The 22,051-nt window shown below is 57.8% G+C and overlaps 1 protein-coding gene across 2 annotated transcripts; it reads left to right on the top strand.

The window, feature by feature from the left end:
- The first annotated feature begins 6,975 nt into the window (after positions 1-6,975).
- On the top strand, positions 6,976-21,803 carry SELENON (selenoprotein N). Of its 2 annotated transcripts, none has more exons than XM_037135914.2 (12): positions 6,976-7,209; positions 7,785-7,902; positions 10,941-11,074; positions 13,503-13,715; positions 13,896-14,020; positions 14,506-14,643; positions 15,939-16,020; positions 16,454-16,642; positions 16,942-17,047; positions 18,068-18,180; positions 18,274-18,375; positions 19,321-21,803. In XM_037135914.2, the coding sequence occupies exons 1-12, from the start codon at positions 7,018-7,020 to the stop codon at positions 19,489-19,491; spliced, it is 1,683 nt and encodes a 560-aa protein (XP_036991809.2). In that variant the 5' UTR covers positions 6,976-7,017; the 3' UTR covers positions 19,492-21,803. The 2 variants fall into 2 exon arrangements, with proteins under 2 accessions (XP_036991809.2, XP_036991810.2); XM_037135915.2 differs by having other exon boundaries at positions 7,782-7,902.
- The last annotated feature ends 248 nt before the right edge of the window (positions 21,804-22,051 follow it).

Raw genomic sequence — 22,051 nt, 5'->3', positions numbered from 1 at the left:
CTGCTGTTCCTGGTGCGTAGAATCCCGTCTCGCGCTGCCTCGTGCTTTAAGGGGCTAAGCCCCTGTTGCCCTGCATTCAGTTTCTGTCAGTTTGGGTTCTTAGCTATAAATATAAACCAACTCTTTCTGACTGAAGCAAAAATAATAATAATAATAATTTATTGAGGAGGAACAAATAGGAAGGACACAGGGACGAGAACTAAGGGGCGTGGAAATGGGAGGGAGGTGGGGAGCAAGGGGCGGGGGAGGCTGGGATGGGAAAAATAGACAAAAAACTGTACTTGAAAAATAACTAAATAAATGTTTTTATTGATTATGCTGTTACAGTTGTTCTATTCCCCCTTTCATTCCCCTCCACCCTACCCCCCCATCCCCACCATTACCCCCCCTTTAGTTTATGACCATGTGTCTCAAGTCCTTTAGATTCTATATTTCCCATGCTATTCTTGCCCCCCATCTATTTTCTATATACTGTCTATGCTACTTATTTTCTGTACCTTCTCCCCCCTTCTCCTCCTCTCACTCCCCTGTTGCTAACCCTCCTTGAGATCTTCATTTCTATGTTTCCACTCCTGATTAGCTGTCCTTTTAGTTTGCTTTTGTTTTAGGTGTGGTTGTTAATAACTGTGAGTTTGCTGTCCTTTCACTGTTCATGTTTCTTTAACTTCTTTTTCTTAGATAAGTCCCTTTAACATTTCATATAATAAGGGCTTGGTGATGATGAACTCCTTGAATTTGATCTTATCTGAGAAGCACCTTATCTGTCCTTCCATTCTAAATGAAAGTTTTGCTGGATAGAGCAATCTTGGTTGTAGGTCTTTGGATTTCATGACTTGGAATACTTCTTTCCAGCCCCTTCTTGCCTGTAAGGTCTCTTTTGAGAAATCCGCTGACAGTCTGATGGGGACTCCTTTGTAGGTGACTGTCCCCTTAGCTCTTGCTGCTTCTAGGATTCTCTCCTTCATTTTAATCTTGGCTAATGTAATTATGATGTGCCTTGGTGTGTTCCTTCTTGGGTCCAACTTCTTTGGGACTCTCTGAGCTTCCTGGATTTCCTGGAAGTCTATTTCCTTTGCCAGATTGGGGAAATTCTCCTTTATTATTTGTTCAAATAATTTTTCCACTGGTGGCTGTGCCTTTCCCCCTTCTGGTACCCCTATAATTCGGATGTTGGAGCGTTTAAAGATGTCCTGGAGGTTCCTAAGACTCTCCTCATTTCTTTGAATTCTTGCTTCTTGACTCTTTTCTGTTTGGCCATTATTTGCTTTCTTCTGGTCCACTCCATTGATTTGAGTCCCAGTTTCCTTTTCATTGCTATCGGTGACCTATGCAATTCCATTCATTTCAATTAGTTTCGCCTTCATATATTTGTCTAATTTGTCGGTATAATCAACCAGTTCTGTGAGGATCCTGATGACCAGTGTTTTAAACTGTGCGTCTGAGAGTTTTGCTATTTCTTCATCGCTTAGATCTATAGGCTCTGGGGCTTTGAGATCTTCTTGCGACATTTTTGGTCTGTTCTGGCCCTTTAAGTGTGAGAAGTGGCGCCTTGGACTCCCAAGTCGCTGGGTTGTGACGCTGTATGTGGGGGCGTGGTCAGAGCGGGAAAATGGCGACCCCCTCTGCGGTTTCTCACAGCTGGGTGACGATCAGCGTCTTAGGTGGTTCACCTGGGCCGGGCCACTCAGAGTCGCTAGGTTATGACGCTGTATGTGGAGGTGGGGTCAGAGCAGGGAAATGGCGGCGCCCTCCACTGCCACTTGCCGCGGGGACCCGCCCGGCCCCTGTCCAACCGCCCACTCCCTCGCCTGTCCGCCCGCGCACAAATGCGCGACCACAGTCAACACGCAGCCCCGCTTCCTTGCTGTCTCCCCCGCAGTTGCTTGCCTGGTCGCTCGCTCGGTCGCTCACTAGGTCCAACCCTGCGCCTGGATTCTGCGCGTCTGGATTCCGCGTGCCCGAGTCCGTCCGACCGAGTTTTCCTGTGCAACCCCGCTTCACCAGCTGCTGTTTTCGCCCCTTACCGGTCAGGCTGAAGAATTTGTTGTTAAGGGACTTCCGAAAAGTTCAATTTTCTGTGTTCTGGCTGTGTTTTCTGTTGCTAATATTTAGTTGTCTCTAAACTTGGTTGTGTGAGAAGGCACGGCACATCCACCTATGCCTCCATCTTGGCGGAAGTCCGAAAAATAACTAAATAAAATTTAAAAAATAAATAAATAAATAAATAAATATTTGATCAACAAATGGCCAAGATGAAATAACACTTTAAAAAATCATAATAAATATTTCTAATTAATAAAACAAAAAAATAATTTATTGAAATGCCTTGGGATGGCTCAAGAAATCTCAAGAGAGCGAACAGAGAGACCTCAAGAAGGACTAGGAAGGAAGAGGATTTGGCCTGGGATCCAAGCAGCAAAGGCGAGGGCAGCAGCCCCGGCCACCACCGCCAGCACAGGTGAGTCCAATCTCCTGTTTCCCCTCAAGGATGTGAGCTTCCAGGTGGCCTTGCCTATGTCCTGTACCTCCTCCCCACACCCCCATCCCCCGCCAAGGGAGGGCATCTGGACTGGAGTTAAAAATGAGGTTTGCTACCAAAATGACAGACCTGCCTACTGGCTGGGCAAACACAGCTGGACCGTCTGCAGGTTTTTCAGCTTTATAAAGAGAGTTAGAGGAGCATACCCGGCCATTCCTCTTTCTCTCTTCAGCTCCATTGAGTCTGCTCCTGGAGTGTCTCCGGGCTGCGAAGTCCCTTCGACGTCCCCTGAAGCCCCAGGCTCCCCCCAGTGGACCCATGTCACTGTCTTCTCTTCCCCAGCATCTTGTCTTCTGCTTGTTATCGCTGGGAGCAAGTTGTAAAAATGAATATTTTAAAATTCATCCTCCAAGAGGACCCTTGCCAATGAAGAAATACCAGCCTTTAGGCAACTTAACTCCTTTCCAGGGATAAGAATAGGTAAAACCCAAGGCAGGCTGAGAGGAGAGAAATTTAAAGATGAGTCAACCCGGTGCAAGCAGGCCCTGAGCAGACCCCCTCCTTCCCAGCAGGGGTCGGCGCCCTGCTGGGCTCCTTTGAGCCTCAGCTTTGTCCTCGCTTGAGCGGAACCACCTTTTGCACCTGTTTTCCTCGTAGAAGAGCTTAATGCTGGTTCCTTCCCAGGAAGCTTTGCCAGCACCTGGCTCCAGGCACCGAGGCCTGCAGAGCATCCACCCCTGCAAAGAGGGGGACACAGTCCTTTTCCAGATGCCCCCCTTTAAATGATTGTGTCTTTGTTCAGACTGGCTTCATGCATCACATTGTGTCTCTGGCGAGTTACAAAGTTCAAAAGCCAAATGCATTAGAAAGAAAAGCAAAAATAAAAACTTGATTTAAAGGTGGCATCCCCGAGATCCAAAGTGTGACCCTTGGTTCTGTTGCCTTTGTTTTGGGAGGTGACCCTTTGGGGTCTGAGAAGGTGCTGGAGATGGAAGTGCCCCCTCGCCCCACCTCCTTACCCCCAGCTCACCTCCGGGGGTCTGTCCTTGAAAATGCATGCACTGATCATGGGACATGAAACGCTCAGCCCCCACTGACTAACACTTAATCACACACTACAGGGGGCGAGGGGCGCTGATGCTTCTTCTTCTTTTTTTTTTTTTTTTGCGTATCTAAAAACATCTGTTTGGCTTCCCATATTTGGACAATATTTTGATCCCACTCAGCCTGTCTCTTAAATCAGAGCTTCACAAACTTGTGCACCTGAACCACCTGGTGATCTTGTTAAAATGTAGGTTCACATTCAGTGGGTCTAGTGGGAAGCCTATGCTTCTGCATTTCTAACAGCCGCCAGGGGATGCCGATGCTACAGGTCATAGGTTTTAAAGATTTTATTTGTTCATTTCTAGAGAAGAGGGGAAGGGAGGGGAAGGGAGGGGAAGGTTGCCTCTCACATGCTCTCAACCCGGGACCTGGCCCACAACCCAGGCGTGTGCCCTGACTGGGAATTGAACCAGTGACCTTGGCTCCCAGGCTGGCGCTCAGCCTGCTGAGCCACACCAGCCGGGGCGACCTGTGTTTTCCAATAGGGTGGCTACATGTGGATGTTGAGCACTTAAAGTGTGGGAAGTGTAACTGAGGAAGAAAATACTTGATTTTGTTTCATTTTAATTAAATATAAATAGCCATGTGCGGCTCCTGGTTGCTGTTTTGGACGGTGCAATCTTAGAACTTAGAAAGCAGGTCCCCTGACCCCCTGACCTCTGCCAACGGCATCATTACAAAAGTCATCTCAACACAACACATACTGTTTGGGGACTCAAGGATTCCCTTGAACATACCTGGTTATTTTTGTACTCATCCCAGCCTCTGACTATATTCTGCAAAAGCCTCTGGCTTTTATTTTGTTTGATTTTTTTTTTCTCATTCACTGTTTACCTACAGGTCGCTGTTCATCGGGTGAGGCTGGAGATGAGAAAGGCAGGATGAGAGGACAGTGCAGGTTGAAGTCAAGTGGCTCGACCTGGGTTCACTGCCCTTTCCATGGGCTGTGTGACCTTGGGCAAGGCCCTTAACCTCTCTGAGCCTCTGCAACTCCAGCTATGGAAATGGAGGGCGATTTCAAGGGTTCACTGAGCTCCCCAGCATAGAAACTCAATACACGTAGCGATGGTTGTTATTATGTGAGTGTTCTTTGTAAACTATAAAGCCTTGTGTAAGTGTTAGGCAAAACGCTGCTGTCCAATGCTTGTTTTTAAAAACAAAATTGCTCCAGAACTTGAAGGAAACTGTGTCAACCAGGCCCAGGAGATAGGCCGAACTCTCAAAGCAATACATCTGAACACATTATGCCTTTCCCACTGAACAAGCATCTTGCCATTAGCCCTGAATCTGCAAATTTGGGAAATTAAGCTTGCAGGGGCCGGCCTGGCCCTGGGGGATGCTCAGGCAGGCGTGGAGGATCGAAGGAAGATGCTGAAGAGCTTGCCCAGGAGTCTGGCAGAGACGGGTCTGTGCTTTGGGATGTATGAGATTCAATTCATATTTCATCTTCATGGAGTCCACGGTCCAGAGAATCCTCCGGCAAAGATTCAGAGGAGGAAACCAAGGCCCAGACAGGCCTGCTCAGGTCTAGCAGCTGCTCTTGGCCTCTGGGCAGCCCTACGAAAGCCAAGCTGAGCTCCCCCCAGAGCTGAGTCCCGGGGCTGACCGTTTTCCCAGCGGCTCCCTGCAGACCCACCCCTCCCCCACACAGGGCTGAGCTCTGAGAGCAGCCTCGCCCTCCCCTCTCCCAGCAGCCCATCTCTCCAGCCCTGAGCCCAGAGACCTGTGGGGTGTCTGTGCCTTTAACAAAAAGCAAGTGTAATAAATAAAAGAAATTTGGCGGAGAAAACTTCTCTCATTTATTTTCCAGGGTCCGTGGCTCATCCGTCTTCCCTCCTAACCTGCTTTGTGCTCTGTTAGCTTTGCTTCCTTCCTGATCGAGTGGAATTAGCTTCTCTAATGGCATCTGCCGTATGCTGGGTGTCCCCAAACATTAATGGTAATGAGTTGGAAGTGGCACAGTTGGAAGCCTTTGAAGACAACACCAGATGTCGGGCCCTCAGCCGGTGCCTCTGAGGATGTTGGGCCTCGCACTGGGCAAGGGCTGGGTCTAGGACCCACAGCTCCTAGTCCCTGAGGGTCACTCGTCCAAAAGGCACTGGGGTGCCCACCATGCCCCAGGTCCTGTGTGGGAGCTGGGGGGACCGTCGTGGCTGGTCACCCATGAAGGACACAAGGGGTGGCAGAGATAAGCCCCTGTCCTCACGCAGTCGGCTGGCTCATCCCCTGGAAGGCACACCTGGCAAGAGATTCGGATTCAGATCATCCTCAGTGCCAGAACTCAGGCTCCTTAGTTTTAAAACAAGGCAAATGGTCCTTACGTCACTGGGTGGCTAGAGAACAAAATGAGGTCATGTCATGCACCCAACACCTAGTCCAGCGCACAGTGGGTGCTCGGGACCCGTGAAATCCCACTGCCACCCCAAACCTGACCGGTACACGAGCACCGCGCCCCCCCCCCCCCCCGGCAGTGACATCCAAGGATGGCACCGCTGCTCCCCTGCGCTCAGGACTCTTGTCCAGAGGCTTCAGTAGTTGCTGCACCCCCACCCCACCCCGGTTCCTGGGGACCTGACAGACAGAAAAACGTGTCCTCCATTCCTGAGGCCCTTCTCCAAGCATGCCAAACGTTCTCCAGAAAAATCACACCTGTGGTGATGCCGGGCCCAGCAGAGCAGAGGGCGCAGGTGACTCACAGCCCAGCCCCACCAGGCAAGGTTCTCCCTGCTCGGCACAGCCCACAGAGGGCTTCTTTGCTCCTCCTCGAAGGTGAAGAAAGCTTGGCCCTGGCAGGTGGGGGTTTCCCTGCACCGCCTGCCCGTGCAGGCCTGGGACAGGTGCTCTCCATCCCTGATACACCTGCAGAGGCCGCCTTCCAGGTGGGCCATGAAGGGAGTAAACGTCGAACTTCGCAATTCTTCTTTTTCTAACTGGCTGAAGACATTTTAGAAGCAAGTGGGATCCGGGTGGACAGTGGGGAGCCCTCTCCTGCATTGGGACGGGCAGCGCCAGCAGAGATGGACGCGAGGCCTGACGGCCCATGCCCGACCCACTCCCCACCCTCCGCCCCAGTCCTTTCCTCCTCCGGGTCCTCAGCCTGGAATTGCTCGCTGCCTCCGCCAGCAAGCCGGACGCGGGGCCCAGTTCCAGTCTGGGAAACTGCAGTGCGGGAAGGACGGGCCTGAGGATGGCAGGGGTGGTGGGGAGCCCCGGGATCTCTTCACTGTCTCGCTCAGCACCTACCGACGCCCCAGTGTGTCCAGACCCTGTGCCAGGCGGTGGGGGGGGCGCGCGGCCAGGGCAGGACGGCGACGGGCGGGCCGGGGCGCAGCCCCACGGCCCCGCGGCCGCCCCGCCCCGCCGCCCGGGCCGCCCCGCCCCTCCGCCCGCCGGTCCGCTACCCAGCCGCCCCGAGCCGCAGCCGAGCCGCAGCCATGGGCCGGGTCCGGCCGGGCGAGCGCGGGCCCCCCAATCCCGGCCCCGCCGCGCCACCCGCGCCGCCCGCGCCCTCGCCGCGCTGCGCTCGCGTCGTGGCGCTGCTCGGGGCCCTGCTCGCCGCCGCCGCCGCGGCCGCCGCCGCCCGGGCCTACGGCCGCTACACTGAGGCCCAGGCGGCCGCGCGGCAGGTCCGGCAGGCGGGCGGCGGGAGCGAGGGATGCGCAGTGTCTGGGCCCCGGGGAAAGGAGGCAGGGGGTGGAGCAGGCCCCGCTCGGAGGGTACCGTGCGGGGGCGGGGAAGGAAGGGCGGCCTGGAGGGGGATGGACCCAGTGGGACCAGTGGGCTGGGGAGGACGGCATGGAAGCGAGGAGAAAAGAGGGTACCAGGGTCGGGCAGGCTTGGAAGGACTGTTGGGGCAAGTGAGGCAGGGGCTGAGATGAACTGCAGGGGCCAGTCCACAGGACAGGGGACGGCAGACAAGGCCCAGAGTGCAGCTGGGCCCAGAGGGGCTGGAGGGGGGCCTGGGGAGCGCTGACAGCAGGGAGGGGAGGGGAGGCGAGAGGACAGCGGGGTTGTGAAATGGGGATGGGGCCAGACAGAAGGGACCCGGAAAGGTGGGACGGACCGTGGGTGAGGCCCGGAGTAAAGCGGGGACCAGGGGAGGGGCCTGGGGCCTGGGGCAGTAACAGTTGGAGGGGGAACCAGGACGTGTTGAGAGAACTCAGGAGGATGGTGTTCAGCTAGCCTCTCCCTCCCCCAGCAGGAGTCTGCGCTGAAGGCCCTGGGGGCAGAAGGCCTCTTTCTCTTCTCTTCGTTGGACACTGACCACGATATGTACATCAGCCCCGAGGAGTTCAGGCCCATCGCAGAGAAGCTGACAGGTACCAGGAGAAGCTGGGGAGGGAGCCCAGGCACTTCCCTCTGCTCTGAGCAGGAGGGCCGCCTGGAGAAGGGGGGAGGTTGTGGGTCCTGGCACACTGGCTTGGATACTTCCCAGCTGCCGGTCTGGGCACGCTGCTTCAGCACACAGACTCCCATCTACACTCCACATGCGAACGATGCCAGGTAGCATTCCCTGACCGATTCCTGGGGGCCCACATCACTATAGGCATTTCACATGAGTCGTCTCTTTAATCTTTGCAACGCCCCCAGGAGACTGGTGCTGTCCTGATCCCGAGGTTTACAGTCGGGGAGACTGAGGCACAGGGAGGCTCGCTGACCCACCCCAGGTGGACAGTGCGGAGCCAGGACCATCTGGCCCCGGGTTCTGCCCCAGCCTGCAGGTTTCAGGGTCAGAGAAGGTAACCGCAAAGTGGCCGATAAGCGGGAGACATTCAGGAGCAGCTGCCGCAGGGATCTCAGTGAGCACTGAGCTCTCCGAAGGGGCCGGCAGGCTCCTGTCCCTCCCAGGCCCGCTGTCCACTTTTGCCCACCTGTCATCAGAGTTTGGTCCTGTTGCTGTTGTCACCGCGGCATGAAGATGGAGGCCTGGAACACCTAGTGAATTATACAGTGCTCCTCTCAGTCCCCAACCTGTGTGTCCATTTCTGGTGACATTGCTTGAACTCGTGACCTCAGCCCCTACTTGGTACCCGAGCCGCCCAGTGGGAGTAGGTCAGCTGACGGGAAAGGCGGGAAGGGATGCCAGGTGCTCTCCAGCGAGTCGGAACCAAAGCCCCGAGATGTGATTTCTGGGTCTCAGGACAGGTCGGGTAGGTCCGTCGCCTGCTGGCCTGGTGACCTGTGGTCACTGCCAGAGGAGGACAGTCAGAGAAGTGCCAACTTGCTGGAGCAGATGCGTGCCCGTGTCTTGGAGGCGGTGAGGTCTGTGGGGACAGCAGGTGGGCAGGGGAGCAGGCCAGCCCCAGAGGATGGGCTTTGATGTCTTAATTTGGGCACCTCCTTGTCCCTGTTTATGGCCAGCAAGCAGGAGTTCCCTCACAATGACATGCTGGCTTGTTGGCCTTGGGGAACCTTTTAAAATTTTTTACATTAATTTTTTCTCCATTGGGGAAGTAACCCCGCCCTTCCTTACCTCCGAAGCCATTGTGAGTGCAAACCGGACCAGGTTTGGGGAAAACAAAAACAAAACACCAAATCTAAGCAGAAAAAAGAAGCAAACAGTCTCTCTGGTTGGTACCATCCCGAGTGTTTCATTTTCTGCTTTACACCTTAAAAGTTTTACAAATTTTCTATAATGAGCAAATGTTACTTATAAGTCAGGAAATAAAACTTTTATTAAAAAACCAAAGGGCTATAAAATGCTGGACATTACGGATAATTACCGGTGACAACAGTGGAGTAATTGAGCAGCTGGTCACCCTGTACGCTGCTGCTGCTCCCCTGCTCTGAGGTTCCCATGTTGCTGGTTTGGGGGGATCTGCCTGTGCTGAGTCACAAAGGGAGACGTAACAGTGGTTCTTTAGGACGGGGGTTGCCTCAGGGGCCCTGGGGAGCACTAAGTAAAAGGGCAGTTTGGTGATTCTAGCCGCATAAGATTCTGACTCAGTGGGTCTGAGGTGGGTTCTGGGCACCTGTGGTCTGAAAGGCATCCCGGGCGATTTGGGTGGCCCCAGTTAGGAACTGCTTCCAGTGAGCCCGTGCACCGTCAGCAGCGGCCAGGCGCCTCCTCCGTGCATGAACCTGCCCCGGGAGAGCAGATGTGATGTCCGGGCTGTGGGGCCCTGCCGTCCTATTGGCACCCCTTGGAAATAGACTTGCAGACACCTGGACCTCCATCACACCTCCACACTTGAAAGATTACAGATTTGGCTCATCTCTGAGCAGGACAAGATCTGAGAAGTCCAGGTCAGCCACTGCCAGTCCAGCCCTCCTCATGCAGATGGGGAAACGGCAGCTCCCAGAAAATCAGGGAGAAGTGTGTCTCCTCACTCCCACCCCAGTGCTCCTTCTGTGATACCAAAGATGGTCTCATTCTGTTTCTTCCTTCATTCACTGCTTCGGGTCCGGCCACCGAGCGCCTCTCTGAGCAGGGTTTGTCGCTTCATGCGGCCTCATGACCGAGTGCTCTCCCTTCCTGGGAAAGCAAAGGAGGCTGAGAGCTCTGCCCCAGATGGGCCAGGAAGTGGCGCCAACCTCAGCTTGGAGCTGGGCTCTGTTCTCCTCTCCCGGTGCCGGTAAATAGCTCCTCTCTGTCTTTGGTGCTGGGGATCCCAGCTGCTGGGCGGGGCAGCTGCCTGCCCACTTGCCACCTTTGGTGGGCCCAGCACCCAGTTCATCTGGGACTCGGTCTGGAGAACACAGGGGAGGGTGACAGTGAGCACGGCCTTTCTGCAGCCAGCCTGGCCTTCCGGAAAGAGCAGAGGTTGGCGTCGGGAGAACTAGGTTTGAGCCTCAGCTCCCTGGCTCGCTGACCCTGAAACTTCTGGTAATAGTAACACAGTTAAAGTTTAGTGTGGGCTTGCTCTCCGCCAGGCCCTCTGCTAAAACAACGTGGATTGTTTAATCCTTGTAACAAGCCACGGGCCAACCGAGCACAGCTGGTGAGGGGTAGGGCTGGGACTGGAACCTAGGCCACCTGGTTCCCGAGCCTGTGAGGAAACTGAGATGCTGGGGTCTCAGCTCCCCGCGAAGAGGGTCGTGGTGACTGGGTTTGGAGTAAAACAGGCCTGGGTTTGAATCCTGACTCCCTGCTACCTAGCTGTGTGACCTTGGGGAAGTGACATCACCTCCGAGCCTCCCAATTTCTCATTCATAAAACAGGAGTTGGTAGTAACACTGTCTGCCTCATGGGAGGCAGACGCTGAAACCCAAATGCCATGCATATTGGTTGTTGCTCCGGCGATTGGTTCCGGCGATTGGTAACTGTTTCCCCTCAGCTCCAAGCTGGCCGCCTCAGCCACTGGCCAGAGTGGAAGCCTAAGGGCGGCCCCCCCCCCCGGCGGTCTGTGTCTTCCAGGGTCAGCTCCCACGGCCAGCTACGAGGAGGAGGAGCTGCCGCCTGACCCCAGCGAGGAGACGCTCACCATAGAAGCCCGGTTCCAGCCTCTGCTCCCTGAGTCCATGACCAAGAGCAAAGATGGATTCCTAGGGGTGAGTCTGGGTGGGGGCGAGCCCGCAGGTGGGGCCACAGATGGAGGGCCACCTGCGCGCACCTTCCCTTTCCTCGTTCCTTCACCAGCTGCCCTCCCTGCGCCCAGTGCACCAGGCCTGGGGGCCCAGAAGTGGGTGTGTTGCCGTCCCCGCCCCCCAGGGGGCGGGAGCAGGAGGGATAAGCACGGAGCCTCTCACCCCCGGGGGAATCTGGGATGGCTTCCTGGAGGAGTGGCCTCTGCCGGGGATTGCAGGAGGAGGAGAGGGGTTTAGCCAGATGAGGCAGGACCGACCCCACTTCGTTGCAGCCGCCTCACTTAGAATCATTCCTTTTAGCAGGTCGGTCTTTTCCCCACAGGCTGTGAGTTTGCTGAGGGCCAGGCCTGTGTCCCCACATCTGAGCACCCCAGACCCCTCGCAGGGGGCTGGGGGGTGGGGAGGGCACCTGACAAGTGCTTTGCTAACCAGCCTGCCCCGAACCTAAGACCCGGTGGATGAGGTCTCAGGCCCATCAGGGGACCTAAGCACCCCCACACCCTGCCTGCCTCTCCCCCCCACCCCCCTCTCCCCCACGCTCCCCCTGGGCTCTCTCTATTCCAGCCACGAGCCTTCTCTGTGCTGCTTCCCCAGCCAGGAATTTCGCCCCACGCCCAGCCCACTCCTCAGCCTTTACTTCTCAGCTGAAGTGTCACTTTGGCATGAACAAAGGCCTGAAGGCAGAAAGTGCCGGGCGGTCACCTGAGGGCAGGGAGCAGGGAGCCTGGACGCAGGGCACTTGGGACAGTGGGCTGGACAAGAAGTTGCCACACCTAGAAGGGCCTGAGTTGCCTGGCTGTGACCCTCATTCTGCAGCAGCAAAACACCGTAGCAGATTTTTAAATAGGACAGCTCCCTGATCAGGTCTGTGCTTCCCGGGATGGCAGCTGGAGCTGAAGGGATGGATGGGAAGCAAGAAGATGAGCTCCTGGGAGGAGGGTGGGCAGGCAGGGGAGGCAGTGCCCATGGAGGACTGACGGCCACGGACGGCAGGATGGGGGCCGGGAGGAGACAGGGTGTGGCTGCTAATGGGAAGTGACAGGCTTCCTGCTGGTGACCAGGAGGCCGGCTGCCATTTGCCCCATGGGGACTGCGACAGGAAGCAGGTCTGGTGGAGTCAGAATTGGAGCAGTTTGGGCAGGTTGGAGCTGAAGTACCCAGGGGGTGTCACAGGGAGGGTCCCATAAGTGGTCTGAAACACAGGTTTGGCCTTCCATGGAAAGCTCCCGGTGGAGATGGGTTTGGTGCCAGTGAGCCTGGAGTTGAGGTTGAAGCTGCCTGAGCAAATGAGTCCCCCACAGAGCAGCGAGAACCCACACTTGCAGGGGAGATAGGTCTGGAGCGGCACCCCAGGCCCACCCAGCCTCCCTCAAAGAGCCCCGCAGAGCCCAGCCCCCCAGCCTGGGAGCAGGGCCCAGCCCCCCAGCCTGGGAGCAGGGCCCCGCACAACAGTGCTGCTGTGAGCACCTGCCTGCTCAGCCCCCTCAGTGGGAGCTCCCTGCTCCTCTCTCTTCCCACCTCCACTTCCCATTGGACCTTTGAGGTGGGGAAGGGAGAGAGGACCTGCTGCTGTCAAAGACAGGGCAGCTCCCTGGCCCCTGAGCACCCCTGAGGGGTGCCAGGCACTCACGGTCATGGGGCTGATGCCTCAGTGGGAAGGAACCCCCCCTGTAGCCCAGAAGGGCAGGGAGCAGCTACAGAAGGTGGTGCCTATGTGCTCCTGGGTCCCACCTGCGCACCAGGCAGGTGTGCACAGGCCTGCATGGTCCCAGACCCTCACTCTCTCCTGCGCATCAGGTAGAAGTGAGGTGGGCACCCATCCACTGGGGCCTGGGTGCTCCCTGGTGGGTGGCCTTCCTTCCCTGTCTCTTATCCTGCTCTTGACCCTGGAGATTTCACCCAAAAGGTGGCGACTGCCTCTATCCACAGGCTCAGCTCCAACCCCGAGCACTACCCTGGTCTGTAGGACAGTCGCCGCCTCTGGGATCAGACTTGGAGGGGGGAAATCATGGGACAGAAACAGGGTGGGTGGCAAGGGTCAGGAAGGCTCCCCCTACCTTCCTGTTCCAGTCCCGGGTGGCCCTCCGGCCCCCCATGCTCCAGTGAGCTGCTTCTGCCTGGACTAGGCCCGAGTGGGACTTAGGGTGCTGCTTCTCAGGTGGGGGGGGGGGCAGGAGGGCTGGGTGGAGATGAGCCTCAGCTCTGGCAGGACGGTGCCAGGCCTGTGGCCGTCACCAGGGCAGGACCCCCGCCCCCCGTACCCCGAGGTCCCTGTGCATCCTTGGCTCATGGGCTGGCTCAGGGCTAAAAAAACTACCTCCACCCACGCATGGGACAAGGGACCCCAAGTTGTGTTCTCAGTGCCCGAGAGCTTCAGCTTCCCCTGCCCCAGGTCTCCCGCATGGCCCTGTCTGGCCTCCGCAACTGGACAGCCGCAGCCTCGCCAAACGCTGTGTTTGCCGCCCGCCACTTCCGGCCCTTCCTTCCCCCTCCGGGCAAGGCAGAGCTGGGCGAGCCCTGGTGGATCATCCCCAGTGAACTGAGTGTCTTCACCGGTTATTTGTCCAACAACCGCTTCTACCCGCCACCGCCCAAGGGCAAGGAGGTGAGGGCAGCCCACGGTGAGCCCCGGGCCCTGCGCCCCAGCCCCTGTCCAGGCACGGCCCCTGCCCATCTGCACCTGGACCCCCATGCCAGCCCTGCCCCACCTGCTGCCCACCTCCACCCCGAACCCTAGGTCTGCAGGGCCCAGCAGCCAGCCTGGGTCCCACTGCCCTTCCCCCAGGTCATCATCCACCGGCTCCTGAGCATGTTCCACCCGAGGCCCTTCGTGAAGACCCGTTTTGCCCCTCAGGGGGCCGTCGCCTGCCTGACCGCCATCAGCGACTTCTACTACACCGTGATGTTCCGGTGAGTGGTCCTTGCAGCCCCACCCTTGCCTCCCACCCAGGTCCGGGACTCCAGGGCAGGGCAGAAGGGCTCAGCAAGGGGAGGGCAGGCCTGGATGGAAGCCCCACTTACACCCTGTGTTCCTGGGCCCTCTGTGCCTCAGTTTCCTCATGTGAGGATCAGGGTACCGGTGACTTGCTCCTGGAAGGAAGAGAAAAGGTGTGGAGCGTGCTTAGCACAGGCTGGTGGCTGTGACTTGTCACCCACACAGAAGAGGGGTGTTTAGAGCTGGGAGGAGGGTCCGACAAGGCCCCGAAGGCAGCCTGTGGACTGGGCCTTGAGCAGGGCGGCGCCCTTGTGCCTTCTCCCTGCCACACACACTCTGCGCGCCCCCTGCCCAGCCCTGTCCCCACAGACTGGCCAAGGGTCCCCAGGCTTTGGAGCAGATATGGGAGGGTGGGCTCCAGCTCAGCAGGGCCTGCTCCCAGATGGGCCTCTTCCCCCAGGATCCACGCCGAGTTCCAGCTCAGCGAGCCACCCGACTTCCCCTTCTGGTTCTCGCCCGGCCAGTTCACCGGCCACATCATCCTCTCCAAAGATGCCACCCATGTCCGTGACTTCCGGCTCTTCGTACCCAACCACAGGTGGGAGCTTTGGCCCGAGCCCCCTGGCTCCAGGATCAAAAGCAGGTGCCCAGAGGCCCCCTCAGTCTCTGGCCATTTTGTGCTCCCCAGAACCACATCTCCTGGGGGAGGCCTGGAGCCGACCCAGGAGTGGGCAGCCTGAGGCAGGCCGAGGGTCCTCTCAGCATCCGACAGTATGTGCCAGGTGCTGCATGAGCCTGGCCCACCAGCTGTGACCCCATTCAGTAGGGCAGACCCTCCTTGAAGCCGAGCCTCCCCACCCCCACAGCACTGACCCCTAACCCCAGCCTGCTCGGGCCACCCTAGGTGCAGGCCAACAAGTGGGCAGGGTCCTGGCCAGTAGGGTCTAGGAAGGCTTCTCGGAGGAAGGGACATCCCCGCAGAGACCTAGAGGGTGAGGAGGGTGTAGCAGGCGGAGGGAACTGCAAGTGCGCTCCACCGCCTGGGCGGCAACCACCGGGCCTCGGGGGAGGGGGAGGGAGGCGTTTCAGGTCTTCTTGATTCCTAAGTGGCCACTTAGTGACTCAGGACAGGGTCAAGACCTGGGCTGGGAGCAGGGAGACCCAGAGTTAAGTCACTCTGCCATGACGCCAGCGGGTTGCATCTGTGGTTAAGACTTTGGCCCTACTGTGCCTCAGTTTCCTCATTTTCTAGATAGGAGGCTGGCAGGAGCGAGAGGATGGTTGGAATAACCTGGGGAGAGAAGGCTGCCCCCTGGGAAGAGTGGCTTCCTCCCTCTCCTTTTACGGCTGGCTCAGCCCAGGTTTCATCTCCTGCCCCAGGGTTGAAGGTCGGGGGTCCTGGACTGGAGGGAACAGAAGGAGAAGGGCAAATGTGCAGCCCCAGGACCAGGCCACAAGGGACTGCTGACACCAACCCCCCACCCCACCCCCAGGGCACATAGTGGTTAATTGTTAGTCCTGGGGCGCCCTCATGTGGCAGATCTGCAGATGGCATCTGGTCAGGTCAGACTTCCTGCTGAAGGACGGTGTCAGGGTTTCAGGTCTCCATGGCGCCCTGAGGAGATGCACTGATGACCTCTGCCTGGAAGAGTCGAGGGCAGTCCAGGGGCCGGGGATATGGAAGCCCTTTGTGAACTGTGAGGGCTGGGCTGGTGGAAGGTGATGCGATTGCAATGGCTCAGGAAGAGCACCCCAGGGGAGAGCCAGGCAGCTCTGAGACCTTGGGTTCAACCTGCCAACACTCCGTGTTCTCATCTGTAAAATGGAGACAGCTGTGCACTTTCAACAAGATCATGTCTGACATCTCCTGGCCACCCTCTCCCCGGCCCCCAGGTCTCTGAATGTGGACATGGAGTGGCTATATGGGGCCAGTGAGAACAGCAATATGGAGGTGGACATCGGTTACATACCCCAGGTGAGCACACGATGGTCCCCACGGATGGGCTAGGAAGGCAGGGGCTCAGCCGCAGGGCTCCGTCACAGGACTTCGGAGCCTGGCTCCGGGGAGGGCCCAGGCAGCCAGGAGCTCCAGGACAGAGCTCTGAAGGACAGAGCTCCCGCAGGCTGAGGCCAACTGTTCCCAGAGCAGGATTCTGGGAAACCACCCATTTCTGCACACGGAACCGACCATCTGCCATGGTCCTCAGATAGCTTCCCGCAGTGGAAGGAGCCCTGGTTGGACACTGGCTCTGTCCCAGACTCACTGCATAGCCCTGACTGGGCCCCGCCCTCCCCTGGACCTCAGTTTCCTCACCTTTGCAATGAGTGGGGGGTCTTTGAGGGTCTCTCCAGGCCCCTTGAGGATTCTTGCCCATCTCTGAGACATCCCTCGCTGACCTCCGTCCTAGATGGAGCTGGAGGCCACAGGCCCCTCAATACCTTCCGTGATCCTGGACGAGGATGGCAACATGATTGACAGCCGCCTGCCCTCGGGGGAGCCCCTCCAGTTTGTGTTTGAGGAGATCAAGTGGCAGCAGGAGCTGAGCTGGGAGGAGGCTGCCCGGCGCCTGGAGGTGGCCATGTACCCCTTCAAGAAGGTGAGGCCGGGCAGGAGTGGGGCGGGTGTCAGGATCCGTGGGGCTGGGGCTGCAGCAGGGAGCAGCAGGCGGGCACAGGGCTCTGGGCTCCGTGTAGGGCCTGCTCCTGAGGCTCCTGCCCTGCAGGGCTCAGCAGGGCCGGGACGGGGGGCTCCCTTAGCTACTCAGAACTCGGGGAGGCATCCCCCACCCCAGCAACACCCCTTCACAGACACACGCGCACACACGGTACATACTCAGCCCCTGAATGGGACCCTGGCTGCACACAGTAGCTTCTCTCTGTCTCGGCTTGGCCCCAGGTCACCTACCTGCCATTCACCGAGGCCTTCGACCAAGCCAAGGCCCAGAACAAGCTGGTGCACTCGATCCTGTTGTGGGGGGCCCTGGATGACCAGTCCTGCTGAGGTGAGGGAGACCCGGCCATCCAAGGGGAGAAACGGGGAACCTTACACTTTGTGGGGTACAGGAGGCTCTAAGACCAATGATCTCCTCTGTTAGAATATGGGGGACTCGGGACTGCACGGGGTAGGGGCTCGGGCTCAGGGCTCAGGAGGTCTCTGTGCTGAGCTCAGAGGAAGATGCTGGATGCAGCAGAGAGCCCAGCTCAGCCATCTCCACCTTAGAAACTGTGGCCAAGTGACTTCCCCTCCCTGAGCCTCAGTTCTCTCAACAGTAGAGGAGGGGAACATGCTCACCTCCCAGAGCTGTAGGAAATGGATGTGTGGGTGCCTGTGCTCCATAAAAGGTGGCACACAGGTGAGATAAAAACAGAAGTAGTGCCAGAGGCAGGGCGTGCATTCACATCATCGGAAATTCACTGAAGACCTGCTGGATGCAAAACTCTTTGGGCGTCAGACAGACGGTGGGCCCCAAGATGAGTAAGACAGTGAGCCTGTCCCCATCGGATCAATCAGCAAGCATGCTGGGCCCCCTGTGCCACGCCACAGGCCGAGCGCCGGAGTCCTGCAGTCAGGAAGTCAGAAGCGGCCCTTGTCCTTGGGGAGCGCAGTGTGGTGCAGAGGGCAGACGTTGGGTGAATAAGTGCAAGCATTGTGAGTGTGTGGTCCGGTGCAAGGCCCAGAGTGGCATGTGGGTGTGTAACTGGGGGATCAGGACAGGCTTCTTAGAGAAAGTGACATTAAGTTGAGACTGAGGATGAGCAGGAGTTTGTCAAGTGACAGGAGAGAGAGTATTTGAGAGGAAGAGCAGGCTGGGCAAAGGCCCTGGGATGGAGCTTTGTGGACCCAAGGCTGCAAGTCCCAGGATGCCGACGAGTGACAGCTGCCACTGACTCAGCACCGCAGTCTCCGAGTCTGCGTTCCACGGCACACAGCCCACGCCATTGCCCGTGAGGGTTACTGCTGGGTGAAGCCTGGGGAGACACGCGGGTGCCTCACACTTCCAGCCGCATGTCTCCCTGAACAGGTTCAGGGCGGACTCTCCGGGAGACAGTCCTGGAAAGTTCGCCCATTCTTGCCCTCCTCAACGAGAGCTTCATTAGCACCTGGTCCCTGGTGAAGGAGCTGGAGGACCTGCAGGTGAGTGGAGGGGAGTTGGAAACAGCCCCTTGGGAGCCCCAAGGACAGTGCTGGGGGCCAGGGCGTCAGGAGTGTGCCCATCTGTCCCCACAGAACAACCTGGAGAACCCATCCCACAAGGAGCTGGCCGACCTGCACCTGGAGAAGTACAGCTTCCCGGTGGAAATGATGATCTGTCTGCCCAATGGCACCGTGGTAGGTCACTCCCTCCACCTGCACCCCAGGGCCAGGCAGTGGGTAGAGGAGGCCACCAGCCGCGGGCACAGACTCACAGACCTCATCAGGCTTTGGGTCTGGCTGCACCCCTTCCTGGCTGTCTCAGCCAGGCTGAGCCCCCGTCATCACATCTGTAAAAGAGGGATCTCGATGCCCAGTCTGCCTGCCTCGTGCAGGCGTCAGGATGCTGCTGCAGGGAAGGGGACCTCAACAGTACTTCGGGGACCGAGGAGCAGTAGGCACAGTGTGGCAGCGGAGTGGAAAGGGGCACAGCCTGGAAGAGAAAGCTCACCTTGGACCACTGCAGTCAGCCCTGGGGTGGAAGGAGGGACAAGCCAGGCCTTGTGACAGGTAGAGAGGACCAGGGACCTCCCCCCAACCCTCCTCACCCCGTCCCCCTGCTGGGCAGACTTCAAGGCCTTGCTGCTCCCCAAGGGCCCCTCGAAGCACTCACGCCCGTCCCCCAGGCGGGTCTCACAGCCGCTCTGGGGGCTAGAGGACCACAGACACCCTGCTACACACGAGGAAGCGGAGGCTCAAATGTCGCCCAAGTAGGAAGTGCAGCTTTGAAAGCCGGCCCGGCCACCTGGGAGCCTGGCATCTCCTGCTCCTCCTGACAGAAGCAGGGTGTGGGCGGAGCAAAGCAGTGGGGGCGGGGACAGGGAAAGTGTGACAGAAGGCGTGGGGTTTCCTTCGCTGGCAGAAGAGGCGTGGAGCATGGTGGTCAGAGGGCCTTGAGAGGGCAGAGGCAGGAGCAGGGGGCAGCCCGGGCCAGGGTTCTGGCAAGGGTTCCGCCTGTCCGCCATCTGCCTCGGGGAGGACAGTTGTGGCCTGAGAGTGGCTACTTCTCCCGAGAGAGGCTGAGCGGACAGCAGAGGGGCTCTGAGCCCGAACGGGCCCCGCCTCACCCAGTCCTTCTCCAAGGTCCACCACATCAACGCCAACTACTTCCTGGACATCACCTCCATGAAGCCCGAGGACATGGAGAACGACGCCTTCAGCTTCTCATCCACCTTTGAGGACCCGTCCACGGCCACCTACATGCAGTTCCTGCAGGAGGGCCTCCGGCGAGGCCTGCCCCTCCTCCGGCCCTAGAGGGGAGGCCCCACCTGGGCCTGGAGGAGCCAGGCTGAGGGCAGAGCTGCAGAGAAGGGCCTCCAGCAACAACGGACAGGCCCCTCGGCCCCAGAGCCGTAGTGGTCCTCACACGTTTCAACGACCGGGCGTTCACACCCCACCGCTCCCAGGCTGCCTGTGAGGTCGGAGGTCAGCTAAGGTGGCTGGCCTAGCTCTGCACCTGTTATGGCTGACAGGTGTGTGAACCTGAAGCTCCAGCTGCCACCATCGGCCCTTTACTACCCACCTGGCTCCAGAAGCTGCTTGAGACCCCCTGACATGGAGTGTGGGGTCATTTCACTAGAGGTCACCCTCTCAGGCACATGGTCCAGGCCCTTGTGGGGTGAAGAATAGGGAGAAGTGAGTGCGAGGAAAACAGGGTCACCCCTTTCTCCTTCCTTTCACCTCTCCCCATAAGGAACACCAAGAAGCCCTGGCGTGGCGGGAGGGGCTCGGGCCAGAGAAGTGTCCTGTTTTTGTCTGGAGCCTTCTTCCTGGCCATCGCTCTAGCTGCCCTCCTGTGCCTGGTGTCCCCCGTGGGGCTGGTCTCAGCGAGAGACAGCCATCTGGAGGCTCTGGGCAGAACCCACCCTTCTTCAGAAGGGGAAACCGTTCAGTCCCCCAGAACTTGGCTCCCAGACCAGTCTATCCGACCTGATGATAGGACCCCCCAACCACCCGGGGACCTGCCAGAGGCCAGCTGACTGGAAAGCTTTTCTGTGAAGCAGGCTGCTGCCCTCAGCCAGGGGTTCCACGGGGGAGTCCCCGAGGCCCAGGCCCAAAGCATCCCGAGCCCACCACCGCAGCACAGGGTCACAGTAGGGCTGCAGGAGCCAGAGCCCTGGTACTGCCTCCCGCCCTGAGACCTCAGCTCCACCGAAGATCGCCCAGCCAAAAGGGCGGAGCCTCCCCAGAGCCGGCACCATCCCAGCAGGCAGGGCGGCCCGACCATCCTGTCCACTGCTGCACAGCTGCTGACCGTCCTCGGCCCCTCTTAGGGCCTTGGTTCATATCCCAAGCCACTGACCACGGCCAGTCTCTTTTTTATACATGCAGAGAAGTGTTTTTATGTTACCTTTCTCACAGTTTGTAGGTATTTTTGATAACCCCAGCACTAAGGAGAAGGAAGGGGCCCAGCCTCCCTCCAGCAGCTGCCCCATGATGGCTGGGTCTGAAATCCTAGGTGGATCCAGTTTGATGTCTTCGCAGTTGCACCTGTGGGAAGAAATACACCGCTCTTCCTTCTCCTGTTTTTTTTTAAACAGTCCTCAGGGGGTCAGTGTACCCTTGCTCTCCACTCAGGCCCACAAGACCCCTAAGGCTTTCGTTAAGGCCCTTGGGGCCAAGCCTGCTCCCCGACCCTACCCCGCGGGGTTCTCTCTTAGACCTGGAGGAGGAAGGCAGGCAGACATTTCCTCAGACACATTCCCAGGCCTTCCATCTGCTGAGCTCTCCTGCCTGCCACTGGAGTAGCCACACTGAACTTTCTCCATTGGAGGCATTTTGTTAAGATTACGTGTCTTTTCTCATTTAATCCTTACAACAAGCCCATGAGGCAGATATTATCTGTTCCCATTTTTCAGATGAAGAAACTGAGTCTCACCCTGGCTGGAGTAGGTCAGTGGATTGAACTTAGACCTGCAAACCAAAAGGTCTCCAGTTCGATTCCCAGTCAGGGCACGTGCCTGGGTTGCAGGCCAGGCCCCCAGTTGGGGTTACGTGAGAGGCAACTGATCGGTATATCACTCATACACTGATGTTTCTCTCCCTCTCTTTCTCCTGTGCCCTCTCTAAAAGTAAATAAAATCTTTTTTTAAAAAAGAAAAGAAATTAAGTCTCAGGGAAATGCAGAGACTTGCCCAAGGTCACTCGTGGCAGAGTTGAGATTCAGCCTGAGTGTTGATTGTGGGGTGTTTTGTTCTACATTGCACCCCTACACTTCTTCCCCGCCTGTTTTCACTGAGGTGAAAAAGAAGTCCTTGCAAGCCGGAATATTTCCTTCCCCTCTGATCTCCAGAGCAAAGGAGCCAGCAAGCTCAGCTGAGTTCTCTATGCCCTGGGGGCCGTGTGCGTCCATGCCCTTCCCGGGAACGAGGGCCCCTGAGCCTTTTTTGGTGCTTCCTTCCAATCGTGGGTGGCAGTAGGTACCGATCACCTGGGCTTTCTCCATCCTCATCAGAGGCCTCTGCCCGGCCTCTGTGTGCCTTGAAGCTCATGGTGGGGGCAGGCCCGCAGCTGCCCTCTTGTCACACCTCTGCCACTTCCCTCACCGGTCCCCAACATGTCCTCTAATAAAACTGGAGAGACAAGGGTGGTTCAAAGTGCCTTTCCCTTGAGTGGGTTGTTCAGTTTCGCCCTTCTTGGGCTGACTCCTCTGTGGGATTGGCTTGCCAGATGGGCAAGGGAGTGTGGTTGGAATGCCTTTGGGGACTATCTTATCTGTCACCAGGAGACTTGAGCAACTTTCTGAAAATAATTTTGTGATGGACCTCATAGTGGAACTTGATATATTTAGAGTCTGATGCTGTGTTGATAGAGT

Source organism: Artibeus jamaicensis, unplaced genomic scaffold, assembly GCF_021234435.1.
Source record: "Artibeus jamaicensis isolate MK-2021 breed Jamaican fruit bat unplaced genomic scaffold, CSHL_Jam_final scaffold_847, whole genome shotgun sequence".
NCBI lineage: Eukaryota > Metazoa > Chordata > Mammalia > Chiroptera > Phyllostomidae > Artibeus > Artibeus jamaicensis.
The sequence above is the reverse complement of the archived record's forward strand: the minus strand, read 5'-3'. Positions and strand labels throughout refer to the sequence as shown.